The 19,519-nt window shown below is 43.5% G+C and overlaps 1 protein-coding gene across 1 annotated transcript; it reads left to right on the top strand.

Moving 5' to 3' along the window:
• The first annotated feature begins 5,892 nt into the window (after positions 1 to 5,892).
• On the top strand, positions 5,893 to 8,588 carry LOC113141447 (myelin-oligodendrocyte glycoprotein-like). Its single transcript, XM_026325867.2, has 4 exons — positions 5,893 to 6,154; positions 6,261 to 6,342; positions 7,737 to 8,069; positions 8,289 to 8,588. Exons 2-4 carry the CDS (start codon positions 6,282 to 6,284, stop codon positions 8,366 to 8,368), a joined length of 474 nt encoding a protein of 157 aa, XP_026181652.1. The 5' UTR covers positions 5,893 to 6,154; positions 6,261 to 6,281; the 3' UTR covers positions 8,369 to 8,588.
• Positions 8,589 to 19,519: the final 10,931 nt, after the last annotated feature.

The following is a 19,519-nucleotide window of genomic DNA, read 5'->3' as shown; positions in this document are numbered from 1 at the left end:
TATAGAAGCACGGAGAATAAACAGGATGTTCTCCACCGAACCATCCAAGGTGTACTCTCAGTGGGAGGGCAGTAACACGAGGGCCGACCCACCAAGGCTGGAGACTGAACAATACTGGAAAAACATATGGGAGAGGGAGGCGTCACATAACACCAATGCCCAGTGGTTGGCAGACCTGAGAGCAGACCACAGCAACCTCCCTGAACAGGAACCAGTAACCCTCGCAACGACAGATATCCGAGAAAGGGTCTCAAACATGAAGAGCTGGACAGCACCAGGGCCTGACATGATCCACACCTACTGGCTAAAGAAGCTAACTGCCCTCCATGAGCGCCTGACAGCTCAAATGAACCAGCTGCTAATGGATGGGACCCACCCAGAGTGGCTAACTGAAGGCAGGATAGTCCTGATCCTGAAGGACCCCCAAAAGGGAGCAGTCCCATCCAACTACCGTCCAATAACCTGCCTCTGCACAACATGGAAGCTCCTGTCGGGCATCATAGCGGCTAAGATGAGTAGGCACATGGCTCAATACATGAGCAGGTCCCAGAAAGGAATGGGTAAGGACACCAGGGGAGCAAAACATCAACTACTGGTGGATAAAGCGGTCGCTCGAGACTGTAAGACCAGGCAGACCAACCTGTGCACCACCTGGATTGACTACAAGAAAGCCTACGACTCAATGCCTCACACATGGATCCTGGAATGCCTGGAACAGTACAACATCAATAGGACCCTAAGAACCTTCATAAGGAACTCAATGGGACTGTGGAAAACAACCCTAGTAGCCAACCTCAAGCCGATAGCACAAGTCTCCATCAAGTGCGGCATCTACCAAGGAGATGCTCTGTCCCCGCTGCTGTTCTGCATAGGCCTGAACCCCCTCAGCCAGATCATCACTAAGACTGGCTTCGGATACCGACTGCGAAATGGGGCAACCATCAGCCACCTCCTGTACATGGATGACATCAAGGTGTATGCCCAGGACTGAGCGAGACATCGACTCACTGATCCACACCACCAGGATATACAGCAACGACATTGGAATGTCATTCGGACTGGACAAGTGTGGTCGAATGATAACAAAGAGAGGGAAGGTTGTCAGGACTGAAGGAGTTGAACTCCCAGAAGGCAGCAGAGCGGATGTTGAGGGCAGCTACAAGTACCTTGGAATCCCACAGGCAAATGGGAACCAGGAAGAAGCCGCAAGGAAAGCAGCCACAGCCAAATACCTACAGAGAGTAAGGCAAGTCCTAAGAAGTCAGCTAAATGGGAAGAACAAGGTCCAAGCCATCAACACCTACGCCCTGCCGGTCATCAGATACCCCGCTGGCATAATAAGCTGGCCAAAAGAGGACATAGAAGCCACTGATGTCAAGACAAGGAAGCTCTTCACAATGCATGGAGGACTTCACCCCAAATCCAGCATCCTGAGACTGTACGCTAAGAGGAAGGAAGGAGGCCGGGGACTGGTGAGCATCAGAGCCACCATCCAAGATGAAACAGCCAAGATCCATGAGTACATCAGGAAGATGGCCCCAAGCGATGGAATACTTAGTGAATATCTCAGGCAACAGAAGCCCGATGCAGAGGACGAAGAGCAAGAACCATCATGGCAGGACAAACCCCTGCACAGCATGTACCACCGACAGATACAAGAAGTGGCTGATATCGAAAAGTCCTACCGGTGGCTGGAAAAAGCTGGACTGAAAGACAGCACAGAGGCACTGATTGTAGCGGCACAAGAACAGGCCCTGAGCACAAGATCGATAGAGGCCGGGGTCTACCGCACCAGGCAGGACCCCAGGTGCAGGCTGTGCAAAGATGCCCCTGAGACAATCCAGCACATAACAGCAGGTTGTAAGATGCTAGCAGGCAGAGCGTACATGGAACGCCATAACCAAATGGCCGGCATAGTGTACAGAAACATCTGTGCCGAGCATGGGCTGGAGGTCCCATGGTCAAAATGGGACACACCTCCAAAGGTGGTGGAGAATGACCGAGCTAAGATCCTGTGGGACTTCCAGATACAGACCGACAAACAGGTGATGGCTAACCAACCGGACATAGTAGTGGTGGACAAACAGCAGAAGAAAGCCGTAGTGGTAGATGTAGCGATCCCAAGTGATAGCAACATCAGAAAGAAGGAACATGAGAAGCTGGAGAAATACCAGGGGCTGAAAGAAGAGCTAGAAAAGATGTGGAAGGTAAAGGCAACAGTGGTCCCCGTGGTAATCGGCACCCTCGGGGCTGTGACCCCCAAACTGGGAGAGTGGCTCCAAAAGATCCCAGGAACAACATCAGAGATCTCAGTCCAGAAGAGCGCAGTGCTAGGAACAGCTAAGATACTGCGAAGAACCCTCAAACTCCCAGGCCTCTGGTAGAGGACCCGAGATTGAGGAAGACACACACACCACCCATAGGGGTGAGAAGGGAAATTATTTATATATATATATATATATATATATATATATATATGTGTGTGTGTGTGTGTGTGTGTGTGTGTATGTACCAGTATAATGTTTTGCCTAAACAGCTTCTAGCAGTCAGTCTGTTAAGAAGACTCTAGTCTATGATAAAAGACGGACTCAAACACATCACTTGTCTTTACATTATGTTGTTATGTTCTGACACTGATCGGATCACTGTGTGGCCAGACATGTTGGTCTGAGAGTTGGTCTGTCAGTTGCTGCTGTTCTTCTTCTTCTTCTTCTTGCTGTTGTTGGTTTTGTGTTCTATAGAAAACGTTGATGTCAAAGATCCAAAGAGCAGATTTCAGTCTGAAAGAAAGCTTTTAATGTGAAGCAGCAGCAGGGGAAGCTCCAAAGCAAAGAGTGAGAGAGCCAGCATTTTCTCACTGAGGTCAGACCTTGAGTGTTAGTCCTTAAATCCTTAAATCCTTAGTCCTTAAATGCAGAGGGGAATTTCGAGTATGGGTCACCATACTTGACAATAGAAGTCACTTTCACTAATTCACTGAATCATTAATGAACTGGTTAATGTTTCATGATGGCAGCTGGATCAGTTTCTAAACACTGATGATGTTTCAGAGTCCTCAGAGTCCTCAGAGTCCTCAGAGTCCTCTGAGTCCTCTGTTTACTCATGACAGGATGGAGAAACACACTAACACCCTGTATAAATAAACAGCTCAGTCACAGTAAAGCTGTTCTCATGGTGCAGAGCAAACTCATCACAGTATTATCTACGGTGTCAACATATTTACCATCAGGAGACACGACATGGTCATGGTGTGAAAAGTTCCTGGTCATATGACCTTATTATTTATTTAAACAGCCTTTATTAAAATTATTTTTTCTGCTTGAAATGCATCCGGTGTGGACTGTGCTGCCCCCTGCTGGCTGCATTGTGTTTTATATCTCTTTAGTTTTTGCCTTGTGAGGTAACTGTTATTGCTTCATTTATAGTTTCTGAACAGATGAAGAGACATATGGAGAATGTAGTAGCTCATATGAAAACTCACACTGCTCCAATTAAATTACACTGTAACTCACCCAGAACCAAATCTGCTGCAATAAGGTCTTCACCATGCAAAATAAGTCTGGTCTTAGAAATAAGGGAAACAAACCTCGTTTTTATAAATTCATTTACAGAGTAACGTCCTGAGTTAAAGTGCAGTGCGAGGTGTGTTGTGTAATTCTGGAAGGCTTATTGTGGATGACGTCACTTCCTGTTGACAAATTCAAAACAAAACATCTGCTTATAGTTTGACGTCACTAAAACAATGAAATGATGTTTTGTTGTAATTTTATTGATGAAAGTAATTTTTTGTTTTTTAGAAAACATCCAACACACGTTATTTATTTGTCTTTTCTGTGTTTATGTTCGTTTATTTTCTCCAGTTTTCTCAAACATTTTCTTCTACGGACATGACGCACTCACGTCCTCGGAACGTAACGACGTGTGTCAGGGCTCTCCTTCCATTGGCCGGTGGACGTGACGTTCCCGAACCACTTCCGCCATCTTTGAAAAGAAGCGTCATGGCGGGAAAAGGTGACTATCTGTCAGGTGTGTTTGTTTCTTTGTCAGACCTGAGTGCAGGATCAATCAGTGTTATCGATCAGGAACAGGCGGGAAAACAGTCACGTGTCACGTGTTCAGCGTGGGGTTTACAGATGTTCAGTCAACATCTGGTGGAAGGTTTTGGTTTGTGGTCACTTTGTGTTTTACCCGTTTATGTCCAGTTGTTTTGCTGTTTGTCTTTGGCTCCACAAAAATATTGTTTTCAGAAGTTTAGTTTTCCTGTTTGTTCTGAATTCATTCATTTCAAAACCAGTGCAGACCCGTTTCCCAGTACACCATAGATCTGTGTCACATTGGCCCAGTTTCTTAGTCCCACAGCTCTGCCCTCAACCAGGTCCCAGATTCTCATAAACAGGTATTTTGGAATCCTGAGGTTTGACTTTTCAGTATATGCTGCTGGTTTATGATGGTCTTTTCTTTTAAGAAGCAGTTTTCCTCTGACTCTGTTCATGGACTTGGTTTATTGGTGACTGATCTGGTTTGAGACATTTTCCAGTGGTTGCTGACCAGTAACAGGGCGTTGCAGGGTTTCATGGTAAACCAAAGAAACATCAGAACCACATTTAATATTTTCTTTCAAAATAAGTGTCTGATGGTCAGTAATCACTGGTTATATTGACATATAGTGAATTTATTGTTCATCCACAGTTTGACGTCTAACAGCTCTTCTCATGTTTCTACCTGCTGCTTGAAATGGTTTTATGTTTAGAGAACAGAGCACAAACACCAGCACAGCTTTGTTCCACAGATCTACCTGTTAAAGTGATACAAATACTGCGACCAGAACTATCAGAACACGTACTTTACATACACGACTCGTACTGTGTGTTTCAGATTGTTTCATCCAAGTATTTATGACACACTGATAATAAACACAAAGACAATTAGAACATGATGGACACAGCTCATAATATATATGTGCTGTGTCCATACAAGCATAGTATATATGGATACATGTACACAATAAGGGTTTGTGTATTAGTAGTAGTACTTTGTTCTGCCATAGTATTATTATCTTCGTGCTGTAAATGTGGTGCTGGTTCTGTTTGTTCTTTAACCTGAACTTTGTCGACTTGAACTCGTTTGTGTTACGTTAAATGGACCAATCACGTTTCTTCTCATCTGACTATCACTGAGCTGCCTTACCCTCAGGAGGCGGGGTCACCCCCCAGGGCATGCTGGGTAAGTAGTCTCCAACCTCCTGGACTCCTCCCTAGGGAGGTGTTCAGAGTGTCCAGAGTGTGACCTCTGGTCTGGGTCGGCTCACTAACGTGCTGACTAAGGCCGTAGGTTCCATGGACAGCAGAAAGTTCTTTGGTGTTTCTGTCACAGGCCTTATCCACGTGAACATTAGAATCAGCTGTAATAACTAAAGAGTCCAACTCTGTGAAGATGACTGAAAACGTCTCAGTAAAATCAGTAACATCTTGACAACATTGGGGAGGCTTGGAAATGATGATGTCGAGAACAGAGGGAGATGATTTTAGCTCCATTTGAAAAGATCCATCCTCAAATGATGAAAACTCCCCAAATGACTGTGGGGAACCATGTTGTCCCTAAACAAGGCACAGACACCAGCAGCCTGCTGCTAATACTGCTAATACTACATCAATACTATATACAATACACATACTCAAGAAATACTGCTAATACTACATCAATACTATATACAATACACATAACTCAATAAATACTACTAATACTACATCAATACTATATACAATACACATAACTCAATAAATACTACTAATACTACATCAATACTATATACAATACACATAACTCAAGAAATACTGCTAATACTACATCAATACTACATATGTGTATAAGTTATGTCTGTGTGTTTGATGTGTGTCACATGTCTCTGACGTCACGTGGTGAAAAGGTTGAAGAGAAGATTCTGTATCGAGGCCAAAGATCAGATTTTAATATTCCCTCCCTATAAACACAGAGCTCTCAGCAGGAAAACACTGCAGGAACAACAAGGATTCATTCTGGCATCTGTGAGGACACATCTCATGATGGACCCTGGACTTCCTGTCAATTCTCTGTTTGACGCTTCTTCCGGGTGGAGGTGGTTCAGCGTTACTGCTCCACAGTTTGTTGGAAACAGGTGAAATCCAGCTTTAAATATTATATTTAGGTTTGTTTACAGTAAAGCTCAGTAAATACCAGCATCCTTGGAAATAACTCAAAGTACCGTAACTGTCCTTCAACAGGAACCGACGCCAGAAGAGAAAATGTTCGATAACAAACCTGCGTCACTGCTGAGTCTTTGTTTCCTGGTCTGTGTGACTGAAGGTGAGTCCTGTTTCTGGACTGGTTTTCAACTGAAGACTGAGTCAGTTCATTGAAACGTTGTTATTGTTGTTGTGGACTCTGAGCTGTTGTTGCTGCGACACTCGCCTTCGATGATGACGCAGCCGATTGTTTTATCGTTTCTGCGACAGCAGGACGTCCCACAGACAAACAGCCAAATGCTTTGACACCTTAGACAGTCCAGCACTGACTGACATCAGGTCTGGTTTTCTTATTTATGGCCAAAGGAGACCAAACCAGCTGCTCCAGTTCCACAACCAGCCTTAACAAACTGACCCAGACTAAGCCCAGATAAGGCCCATCAGTGACCCAGTAGGTCTGGACTTTCATCTCTACGTCCAACAGAACCAAACATGGGGCTACACTGGCAGCTCAGAACACCAGACTCCTATAGAGGCTTTTTGAAACCGTCATGGTCTGACACAGTCCTCTGTCAGGAACCATAGACAAGCAGCAACAGAAAGCAGGAACCCCAAACCTGTGGACCCCCCTCTGGTCCAGTATGTCCCTGTCATCAGACAGGACATGTGTGATAGAAACACACTTGTTAGATTAAATACAACAAACCTGGAAATCTGTTGTTCCTCAGCGTGAGAACGAAAGAAAAGAAAAGATCCATGTTCTGGTTTGTCCTGCTGAGAGCAGATATTTGATCAAATGTCAAAACTAATAATCCACATGTTGTTTTTAAAATACAAACAGAAAAAAATATTTTAAGTCCAGCTCCTGTTTGTTTTGTTGGTGGAAGGAAAAAAGCAGCTTCTGTTTCCACTTCTGCTCTTCTGTAAATTAGGAATGTAGTCCGGTCACAGACAGCAGCTGAATTTATAGACTCTACCTGACTCCACCTGACTTCCTGTCACAGTGACACACCTGCAGGACTCACAGAAACCAGTCCGCCTCAGGTTTGTTGCAGGAACAAACATGTTCCCTGCAACAAATGAATGTGTCTAATGAAAATCACTGGTTGACACAATAACGTCTGACACTATGAGACCTCAGAGCTCCAGCGTCTGATTGTGTCCAGCTCAGCCCAGGACGAGGTCGAGTCTCATCAGCTAAACAAAGATCTGATTTTCATACGTCTCCAGTCTGAGCCCAGTGTCACTGCAGAGATCAGGCTCCATTTAAACTGAGTCCACTGGAAAATCAGATGGAGTTCAACATTTGAAGATGTTTGTCAGTCTGACTTTGGATCTATCAGAGCTCTGAACAGGGTTTTGGATTTTAGCCTGATGGAGGATCTGAATCCTTCCTGTCCAACCACAGTCCCACTTTGGAGGAACACATCAGTAATAACTTCATCATCTTTGCTCAGGCTGTAAACACATTTCTTTGGATTTAGGCTGCTCTCTGTCTGTTCCTCTGTTCTTCAGGTCTGAGAACCATCACAGCTGAACCTGGACAGAACGTCACTCTGACATGTGAAGTTAACAACTCAGAGATCTCAGGTCTACAGTGGACCAGACCTGATCTGGATCCAAAATATGTTTTTGTGTATCGGAACGGGAGGTTTGATCCAGTAAAACAACATCCATCTTTTAAGGAGCGGGTGGAGCTGAAGGACTCACAGATGAAGGATGGAGACGTGTCTGTGACTCTGAAGAATGTGACGTTTAATGACACTGGGACATACGAGTGTCGTGTTGCCCAGGGTCAAACAGATCCACTTAAACTCAACAGCATCGTCCACCTGAGAGTCTCAGCAGGTGAGTGTGTGTTTGTCTGAGCAGCAGAGCTGAAGCTGCTTCCTGGTTGTTGATGTGAGACCAGATGTTTGTGTTTTCTCCAGATGTTGTTGATGAGACTTTGTAGAAAACAGCTGGATGAGTGATGTGGTCAAAGTGCAGGAGATAATGTCTGACAGGAGTTTGTTCTGTTCTTCAGTCATCACCTACCTGACACCTCACACCTGTTCTCTCCTGCAGGTCACACTAACAATGGAGGAGACAGTCATGGACGTGTTGGACTGACCCTGGGTCTGTTCTTCTTGTTGCTGATTCTATAGAAAACATCAATGTCAAAGATCCCAAGAGCAGGATTCAGTCCAGCAGCCTGTTGATGGAGAACATCTGTCCAACATCTGCTGTGAATCCTAAATGGACAATGGACTGTATGTTTTTGTAGCTTTATCATTTTATTCCACTTAGTATTTTTGGCACCTGCTGTGTACTTGTACTTTGCTGTTACTACAATGCAGTTTTCCCACGGTGGGACAGATGAAGGTTTTCTGATCCTAACTTGTCTTATGAACATGTCCCTTAGAGTCAAACCACTGGACAGTCAGTGTGTGACAAACCAGTCTCTCCCCAGGACTGAACATAAATCAGTGTTTCTGCTCCACCAGCTCTTCCTGTCATGCAACCCCTTGAATTGCCACCTGTTTGTTTGGTTCCTCTGTGTTGAATCGAGGTGAAAATGTAGTTTATGGTTGTGGACTCCAGCTGTTGTTTCCTCCATCAAAGCTCTGACAGCTCAGTTCTGTAGCTGCTTCACAGTAAAAGTCTGCAGCTGGTTGGAGACTTTTATTGTGAAGTAGCAGCAGAGGAAGCTCCTGACACAGACCCTTGGACACTAGTATAGAGTAGTGACAGTCACAGTGGGTCCCGTGGGGTCTTGAACTGAGCAGGTGTGTTTGTGTTAGAGACCAGTATTCATATTGTTGTTATTATCTGATTGTGTGTTACACATTTCTCTGTATGTGTGTCCTTTGTTTTCATCAGGAGAGACACACACACTGGTTGTACAATAAAGTGGGTTGTGACTGTGACGTTGTTGTGAGTCAGTTCAACAACATGTAGTGTCCAACAGGCTGTGAGCAGAGGGCCCACAGTAGAGACATGGGTCATGTTGTGTAGCTCAATAAACACACAGACACACACACAGCAACACAAACAGCAGCTCCACTAAGTCCTTCCTGTGGGAACATGTTGAAGCTGATGGGTTTGGACCAGAAACTCTGGTAGATCCTGTTGAAACTCACCTGATGTTACCTGGATGCTGCTGAGCTGGTCTTAAACAAATCACATCACAGTCACCTGACTGGTTACCAGGCAACAGCAGGTGAGTCACTACAATACAAAGAGTTGAACTATAGTACAACAGGAAGTGAACTTCCAACAGGTTTTCCAGACCAGGGTCAGACCAGGATCAGGGCTCTGACAGACTATCAGGACCAGCTGTCAGACCTCCATGTGTAAAGTCAGATGATCAGAGAAGCTCACTGACCTTGGTCTGTTGTGCAGCTCAGCACTGACAGCAAAGCTGCAGAGAAATAAGAGTCAGGTCAGTGTGAGGTTTAACATGGAGCAGAGACACAACTTTAACAATCACACACCAGATATTTACTGTCATTTATTATGAACAACAACAACAACAAGACAAAGATCATCCATCATTTTTAGATGTGAGTTTTTAATCAGTTCAGTTGATTCTCCAAACTGTTTCTATGAATGATGATAGTCTAAGAATAATAAAGATAATAATCATGGTGAGAACAGATTATTGTTGCCTGGAACTAAAAGAATCTTTCTGCATTAAGTTAATGAGTCAAAGAAATTTCTTCAAATGATGTTTTGTTCAATTTTCCTGCTGGTTTTCAAAAACCACCTCAGTGGATCAATGAACTAAAAACAGTAATCGATAAAACCTGATCCAGTCTAAGGTCTGACTGACACCAACATCCAACAGTCCTTTAGTTCTTTCTCACAGATCAGTGTTAGTTTAACAGATTATTTGTTGATATTGATCATCAATGATCTGAACCATATTGATCTATTGATTTGGATCAAAGTCTATGTTCCAGGTGAAGTCTCAGCTTCTCACTGATCAATATTTCATGGACTGATGAGGGTTTTTCTGGCTGTTTGTTGTATTTCCCTCCAAACTAAAGTGGCTGTGTATTTTCTTTCAGCTGCCTGATCTTAAACCTCCCTCGGTTCGGTCCTGGCCTTTCATTAGTATCTGACTACAGTCCTACTGAGCTGCTCTAAAACAGAAGCTGGATCATTCAGACCAACAGACTGTACTTACAGAGCAGCAGCTGCAGAGACGTTTGGTCCATGGCCCCACTGATGCTATGAGACCAGCCTGAGTCTGGTCTCAGCAGTTAATCCCACTTCCTTCTTCTGTAGCTGACGACGGTGGCCTGTAGTTCTTGATGGGGTTGGTTTATAGCAGCAGCAGCAGCAGGAGCAGGCGCCTCCTTCACTTTATATCATCAGTTGTTATTCCACTTATTATATATTGTTTAGTTCATGTTGTTGCCACAGAGGAAACTGTTTGGCTGGTGGATCATTTCCTGCCAATGAACTGAAGCTTCTTCATGTTTGTGTTGGTAAACTCAGTTTTCTGTGGTCAGTGAGCTGCCAACCTTGATGCTGACGACAGTAACTGATGTGGTGCTGATACGACTGTCTGACAAATGGATCCTTATGGTCCCAACATCATAGGTATGATGGTACCACAGTCCTGCCCTGACCTTAGGGACCATGAAGGTGTCAGGTACTGCAGTGAGTCCTCATGGTGGTTGTGTTGGGCTGCAGTTTGACATAAATCACCTTGTATGTCTCAGTCTGCATCAAACTGAGAGTCTGCTGACTGCAGCAAACTGGGGGACTGACCTGTCCAGGACTGGGCGCCCCCCTGGGGACTACACCCACATACAGACCAGGTCTATGGGGGGCTGCATGTAGAAGAAGAGGAGACAAACAACAACAGTGCTGACGTTCAGCAGCGCTCACTGGGACAGGAAATAAAAGGCAAACATCAAGAGTCTCCAGTCTCAGCAGTGATGGTCTGCTCTTTAGCTCCAACCTCAGTCGCTGAGCTGGATGTGTCTGCTGCTGCCCCTGTTCCAACAAAGAACAGCTGCAGACTGAATTCAAGACCCAACTCCAGGTAAAGGAGAGTTTGCTGCCTCACCTGTTCTCCCCTCCAACAACACAACTCCTATAAACAGAAACAGGCTCACCTCTACAGTGTTTCTGGCCCCTAGTGGTTGGCAGCTGTCATCACACCCAGAGTCACATAAATGGAATAAATAATATGATCCTGATTTCAGGTCTCAGGACTTTTGTTGCTGTTGTTCTGTTTATTTCCAGTTATTATATTATTTTCTGCCTGAGTCTCTGAGTTTCATAGTTTTTGTTTACACCCTCATCCCAGACTGCAACTTCCTGTTTCTAGGAGAACTCAGGACAGAGAAACATCAGTCAACTGTACAAGTCTCAGCCTCAGGTCTTTATCAGGGGTTTGGACCCTGGTCTATAGACCTGCAGCTCTGCTCATCAGCTGAACTGTGGTCCTGACTGAGTCTCTGCTGCCATCTGCTGTTTCAGACCAACCTGAGTCCAAAGTCCCCTGGAGTCAGGAGCAGCAGCTGCCTCTGGGAACAAACATGATGATGTGGTGAGGTCCCTCACAGCTTCACCTGTTCCCAGTCCACAGTCAGCAGGTTGTGTCAGTGGCTGCAGTGGAGCTCAGAGCTGGACTCAGAGCTGGACTCAGAGCTGGACTCAGAGCTGGACTCAGAGCTGGACTCAGAGCTGGACTCAGAGCTGGACTCAGAGCTGGACTCCAGCTTCTGGTGTTACCTGGATGCTGCTGAGCCAGTCTTAAACAAATCACATCACAGTCACCTGACTGGTTACCAGGCAACAGCAGGTGAGTCACTACAACACATTAGTCAAACAGGAAGTGAACTTCCACACCTGGACTTTCCTCATGTAACCGACCAGTTTCCACTGTATGGAGTCACACTGATACTAGTCCAATATGGATCATGGACCTGGGAACAGTGACGTTCTCCAGACCCTCGTAGTGTCACTGTAACACTGTTTGGGAGGGAAAGAAGGAACTCTAGCAGAGTCTTCAATGTTCAGCTGTTTAGGAAATGTTCAGCCATCGCCCCAGTCTCAGCTCTCACACACTCTGGAGCAGCTTTTCTTCTCTGGATCTGCCTGCATTCATCCTTCTCTCAGTCTGAGTCTCTCAGTAACTGGAAATCATTTCCAGTCTCTAAATCAGATCCAGAGGACAGTGGAACAGGTTGTGACTAGCTCAGTAATGACTCACGGGGAATTTTATCTCAGTCTGCTGTTGGGGACAAAATAACTGAAGCGTCTGTGCTGCCCCCTGCTGGCTGCATTATGTTTTATATCTCTTCAGTTTTTGCCTTGTGAGGTAACTGTTATTGCTTCATTTATAGTTTCTGAACAGATGAAGAGACATATGGAGAATGTAGTAGCTCATATGAAAACTCACACTGCTCCACTTAAATTACACTGTAACTCACCCAGAACCAAATCTGCTGCAATAAGGTCTTCACCATGCAAAATAAGTCTGGTCTTAGAAATAAGGGAAACAAACCTCGTTTTTATAAATTCATTTACAGAGTAACGTCCTGGAGTTAAAGTGCAGTGCGAGGTGTGTTGTGGAATTCTTGAAGGCTTATTGTGGGTGACGTCACTTCCTGTGGACAAATTCAAAACAAAACATCTGCTTATAGTTTGACGTCACTAAAACAATGAAATGATGTTTTGTTGTAATTTTATTGATGAAAGTAATTTTTTGTTTTTTAGAAAACATCCAACACACGTTATTTATGTCTTTTCTGTGTTTATGTTCGTTTATTTTCTCCTGGTTTTCTCAAACATTTTCTTCTACGGACATGACGCACTCACGTCCTCGGAACGTAACGACGTGTGTCAGGGCTCTCCTTCCATTGGCCGGTGGACGTGACGTTCCCGAACCACTTCCGCCATCTTTGAAAAGAAGCGTCATGGCGGGAAAAGGTGACTATCTGTCAGGTGTGTTTGTTTCTTTGTCAGACCTGAGTGCAGGATCAATCAGTGTTATCGATCACGAACAGGCGGGAAAGCAGTCATGTGTCACGTGTTCAGCGTGGGGTTTACAGATGTTCAGTCAACATCTGGTGGAAGGTTTTGGTTTGTGGTCACTTTGTGTTTTACCCGTTTATGTCCAGTTGTGTTGCTGTTTGTCTTTGGCTCCACAAAAATATCAGGCAGTTTTCCTCTGACTCTGTTCATGGACTTGGTTTATTGGTGACTGATCTGGTTTGAGACATTTTCCAGTGGTTGCTGACCAGTAACAGGGCGTTGCAGGGTTTCATGGTAAACCAAAGAAACATCAGAACCATGTTTAATATTTTCTTTCAAAATAAGTGTCTGATGGTCAGTAATCACTGGTTATATTGACATATAGTGAATTTATTGTTCATCCACAGTTTGACGTCTAACAGCTCTTCTCATGTTTCTACCTGCTGCTTGAAATGGTTTTATGTTTAGAGAACAGAGCACAAACACCAGCACAGCTTTGTTCCACAGATCTACCTGTTAAAGTGATACAAATACTGCGACCAGAACTATCAGAACACGTACTTTACATACACGACTCGTACTGTGTGTTTCAGATTGTTTCATCCAAGTATTTATGACACACTGATAATAAACACAAAGACAATTAGAACATGATGGACACAGCTCATAATATATATGTGCTGTGTCCATACAAGCATAGTATATATGGATACATGTACACAATAAGGGTTTGTGTATTAGTAGTAGTACTTTGTTCTGCCATAGTATTATTATCTTCGTACTGTAAATGTGGTGCTGGTTCTGTTTGTTCTTTAACCTGAACTTTATTGACTTGAACTCGTTTGTGTTACGTTAAATGGACCAATCACGTTTCTTCCCATCTGACTATCACTGAGCTGCCTCACCCTCAGGAGGCGGGGTCACCCCCCAGGGCATGCTGGGTAAGTAGTGCCCCCCCCCCCCCCCCCTCCACCCTATGGACTTGTATCTGATTTCCTGATTGCACTGCTGTAAACAAGGATCCAGGATTTTCCAGCAGACGATGTTTTTCATGAGTTTTTACGTGTCTCTCCTGCACGTTGTGATGGACTGAGACTGATAAACTGAGATGTGTCTGTAACTGGACAAACCAAGAAGAGTCAACGTGCCTGTTGACGCCATTTTCACTTTGATGAGTCTCTTTGATAAGGATTGTTGTGACTATTTGCTGAACTATCCTGGTTCTTTGGGGAATGTTGTTTCCTGTGTTGTGTTAAAGAAAAAACAAGAGAATTTAATGTCTGTTTACTTTTGAGATGAGAATCAGCCCTGGGGTCCGTGGTTCAGCGCTGAGGTCCCTGGTTCAGTGCTGAGTTCCCTGGAATGAGGTGGCTTGCCATCTCCAGGTCAGGGGAGAGATCCTGGCTCGTGAGATTGACAGACAGATCAGTGCAGCAGTCTGTTGTGGTGAAGAAGGTAGACTGACTTACTGGTCAGTCCATGTTCCTCCTCTCACCTTTGGTCATTGGCTTTGAATCTCAGATACAAGTGGCTGAAATAAGCTTCTGTCACAGGGTGGCTGGGTGCTGACCTTAGAGAGAGGGTGAGGAGCTCGGAGTAGAGCTGCTGCTCCTCCACACTGAGAGGAGCCAGCTGAGGTGGCTCGGGCATCTGTACCGGATACCTCCTGGACTCCTCCTTAGGGAGGTGTTCAGAGTGTCCAGAGTGTGACCTCTGGTGCTAACTAAAGCCGTAGGTTCCATGGACAGCAGAAAGTCCTTTGGTGTTTCTGTCACAGGCCTTATCCACGTGAACATTAGAATCAGCTGTAATAACTAAAGAGTCCAACTCTGTGAAGACGACTGAAAACGTCTCAGTAAAATCATCAATAACATCTTGACAACATTGGGGAGGCTTGGAAATGATGATGTCGAGAACAGAGGGAGATGATTTTAGCTCCATTTGAAAAGATCCATCCTCAAATGATGAAAACTCCCCAAATGACTGTGGGGAACCATGTTGTCCCTAAACAAGGCACAGACACCAGCAGCCTTCTGGTTTCTCCTGTTTCTGATAGAAATGTGACATTAGGTGGTGGATTCAATAAGAACTGCACTTCCTGTCCTGCTGTCTAACCAAGTTTCTGTTCAGAACATCACATCAAGATTAGAAGAGGAAATAAGATTATTGATTCAAAATGATTTGTCGCCCATCAGCTGCATCACCTCCATTTTCTCTCTGATCCAGAGTCAGATCTGATCAATAATCAAAGACTGATCAAACTGATTGATCAGCCATCAGAGGAGTTGGATCAGTGGAGCTGCTTCTGTTCCTGATGTCCACTGATTCTTCTTTGTCCTCAATTCTCTTCAATCATCTGCAGAGGAGACAGAAGACAGTCAGAGACAAACAAACAACCAGAGACAAACACAGAGACCTCTGACCTTTGACCCAGAGCTTCACTTGTTTCTCTCTCAGGACTCTTCCCTCCCTGTTCCTGATGGACCTTCCTGTTTTTCTTGTCCGTCCACTTCACTGTTGAAACTTGAAACAGGTTAACTAAAGCTCTGCAGGGCAGCTGGACAGACTCTGCCCCTGATTCCACCTCCACCCATTGGACTGAGAGGACAACAGACACAACATGAGCTGGACAGACAGCAGCAGGACTGACAGGAACAGCAGCTCCCTGTTCCATCCTTCTCTAACAGAAACCAATGGAAACTGGTTTGTGAATGAAGACATGTTTCATTGTTCCTGACATTTGGAGCAGTTCCCAAAGAACGAGTCAGGAACCAGGTGGAACTGGACTAATGACTGCAGTGTTACTAAAGTCCAGGTTTCAGTCCTGATTGAGGATCATCAGCAGCTACTTATTAGAGACTGATTCATTCTCTGTTTGGTCCTGAAATGAGCTGAGACACAGTCAAAGATCAACTACAGGAAACATGGTAACCAACAGCATTATGGGTAATGTAGTAGTGACATACCTGTCCTGAAGTATTAACAATGTATGGGTCACTGCAGAATTGGAGGACATTTTACGTCCCACCCATCAAATCTTAAATAATCCACGTATAAAATACTAAAAAAGAGAAAAGAATGCTTGAAAATAGTTTTTAAAAATAACAAATATGTCTGGAGTACCCCCTAAAATGCAATTTCTCTCTTGTCCCACCCCCTTAATGACCAAATTTAATCTCAAATAAAACAGTTTAAATCAAATTTTAATTTATTATTTGTTTCATGCCTGTCTCTTGTAACTGTGGAATCATTTGTTTTAATAAACATAATATTTCAAATAATAATAATTATTCATGGAACGTGTGTCCCACAACATGCACACAACCCTGTTACCATAACCTTTTTAGCCTGGTAGAAGAAGAAGAAAGCAGTGAACACGACATGCTGGACATGACATGATCAAACAGTTTTCCAAAAGAATGGGTAGAGCAAAGGTATGTCCTCTCTTCTATTTTTCATATTTTCATAACATATTTAGCCTTGACTGAATGTCTCAATCCACCTCATGCAACAGAATAAGAGGATTATTTTTGTATTTTGTCTTCACTTATTTACATAAGTAAGTTTGTCCTCTTGGTCAGTAGTAACAGCTAGATAAACAGCTAGCTTCTACTCCTGAGAGAAAGCTAACATTAGTAAGGATTTGCAACCCTGTTGCCTGTAACCCTGTTGCACCAAGTAAGTAAAGTAGGAAGTAAACACCAGATAAATCATGTAAAAAATATTGTAAAATTGATCTGTAAGCTGAGCTAATCGAGCCTTTGATAGTTTATTATCTATTATTGATCAATATGTAGCAGAAAATCAGAAAAGTGAAGGTTTATTTTTCAAGATATTTGAAGCTCAAATGTCCTTCAATTCTGGAATGACCCATATGAAAAGACCCACAGCAACAGCAAGAACCACAGACACAGTCATAGATCAACTAAAGGAAACATGGTAACATGTTCACACTGAGACATGAAGCACTAAGTGAACTCATCAATATAATCTAATAATAATGTAATAATCAGTGTAATCTGTGATCAGACCCCCTGCTGTGTTTACTGCACTAATGTGCACTTTAAATCTCTGCATCACAAAGATCAATAATCAATTCTCATCAATGATTCTGTTCAAGTTTGGACTTAAAGCTTCAGAAGCAGAAAATCAATGCAGACACTTCTTAAATTGACTCAGTGACTTGTTGTTTTATTGGAGCTTGTTTGATGACAGAGGCTGGACTCAGATAATATTAGAGAAGAAGAAAACACAATAGTCAGCAGTCAGTAAAATAAACAGTCAGTAACTGTCCAGCTGACCCTACAGAGGACACCATACCAAGGCTCAGATAATCACATGTTGCTGGATGGTCAACTATATACAGTACACATACTCAAGAAATACTGCTAATACTACATCAATACTATATACAATATACATAACTCAATAAATACTACTAATACTACATCAATACTATACACAATACACATACTCAAGAAATACTGCTAATACTACATCAATACTATATACAGTACACATACTCAAGAAATACTGCTAATACTACATCAATACTATATACAATACACATACTCAAGAAATACTGCTAATACTACATCAATACTATATAAAATACACATAACTCAATTAATACTACATCAATACTATATACAATACACATAACTCAATAAATACTACTAATACTACATCAATACTATATAAAATACACATAACTCAATTAATACTACATCAATACTATATACAATACACATAACTCAATAAATACTACTAATACTACATCAATACTATATATGTGTATAAGTTAAGTCTGTGTGTTTGATGTGTGTCACATGTCTCTGACGTCACGTGGAGAAAAGGTTGAAGAGAAGATTCTGTATCGAGGCCAAAGATCAGATTTTAATATTCCCTCCCTATAAACACAGAGCTCTCAGCAGGAAAACACTGCAGGAACAACAAGGATTCATTCTGGCATCTGTGAGGACACATCTCATGATGGACCCTGGACTTCCTGTCAGTTCTCTGTTCGATGCTTCTTCCGGGTGGAGGTGGTTCAGCGTTACTGCTCCACAGTTTGTTGGAAACAGGTGAAATCCAGCTTTAAATATTATATTTAGGTTTGTTTACAGTAAAGCTCAGTAAATACCAGCATCCTTGGAAATAACTCAAAGTACCGTAACTGTTCTTCAACAGGAACCGACGCCAGAAGAGAAAATGTTCGATAACAAAGCTGCGTCACTGCTGAGTCTTTGTTTCCTGGTCTGTGTGACTGAAGGTGAGTCCTGTTTCTGGACTGGTTTTCAACTGAAGACTGAGTCAGTTCATTGAAACGTTGTTATTGTTGTTGTGGACTCTGAGCTGTTGTTACTGCGACACTCGCCTTCGATGATGACGCAGCCAATTGTTTTATCGTTTCTACGACAGCAGGACGTCCCACAAACAAACAGCCAAACGCTTTAACACCTTATACAGTCCAGCACTGACTGACCTCAGGTCTGGTTTTCTTATTTATGGCCAAAGGAGACCAAACCAGCTGCTCCAGTTCCACAACCAGCCTTAACAAACTGACCCAGACTAAGCCCAGATAAGGTCCATCAGTGACCCAGTAGGTCTGGACTTTCATCTCTACGTCCAACAGAACCAAACATGGGGCTACACTGGCAGCTCAGAACACCAGACTCCTATAGAGGCTTTTTGAAACCGTCATGGTCCGACACAGTCCTCTGTCAGGAACCATAGACAAGCAGCAACAGAAAGCAGGAAACCCAAACCTGTGGACCTCCCTCTGGTCCAGTATGTCCCTGTCATCAGACAGGACATGTGTGATAGAAACACACTTGTTAGATTAAATACAACAAACCTGGAAATCTGTTGTTCCTCAGTATGAGAACGAAAGAAAAGAAAAGATCCATGTTCTGGTTTGTCCTGCTGAGAGCAGATATTTGATCACATGTCAAAACTAATAATCCACATGTTGTTTTTAAAATACAAACAGAAAAAAGGATTTTAAGTCCAGCTCCTGTTTGTTTTGTTGGTGGAAGGAAAAAAGCAGCTCCTGTTTCCATCTCTGCTCTTCTGTAAATCAGGAATGTAGTCCGGTCACAGAGAGCAGCTGAATTTATAGACTCCACCTGACTCCACCTGACTTCCTGTTGTCACAGGGACACACCTGCTGTATCATAATCAGTTCCTCATTTAACACAATGACTGGATGCAGCTTCAAAGGAAACATCAGCTAGTTTGTACTTTAACACCATAAATGGGAACTAAAGACCAAACTGGGCCTCAGAGCTGCTGCTGTTCAGAAAGTGGCCCAGAGACCC

Source organism: Mastacembelus armatus, chromosome 18 (genome assembly GCF_900324485.2).
Source record: "Mastacembelus armatus chromosome 18, fMasArm1.2, whole genome shotgun sequence".
In the NCBI taxonomy this organism is placed as follows: domain Eukaryota; kingdom Metazoa; phylum Chordata; class Actinopteri; order Synbranchiformes; family Mastacembelidae; genus Mastacembelus; species Mastacembelus armatus.
The sequence above is the reverse complement of the archived record's forward strand: the minus strand, read 5'-3'. Positions and strand labels throughout refer to the sequence as shown.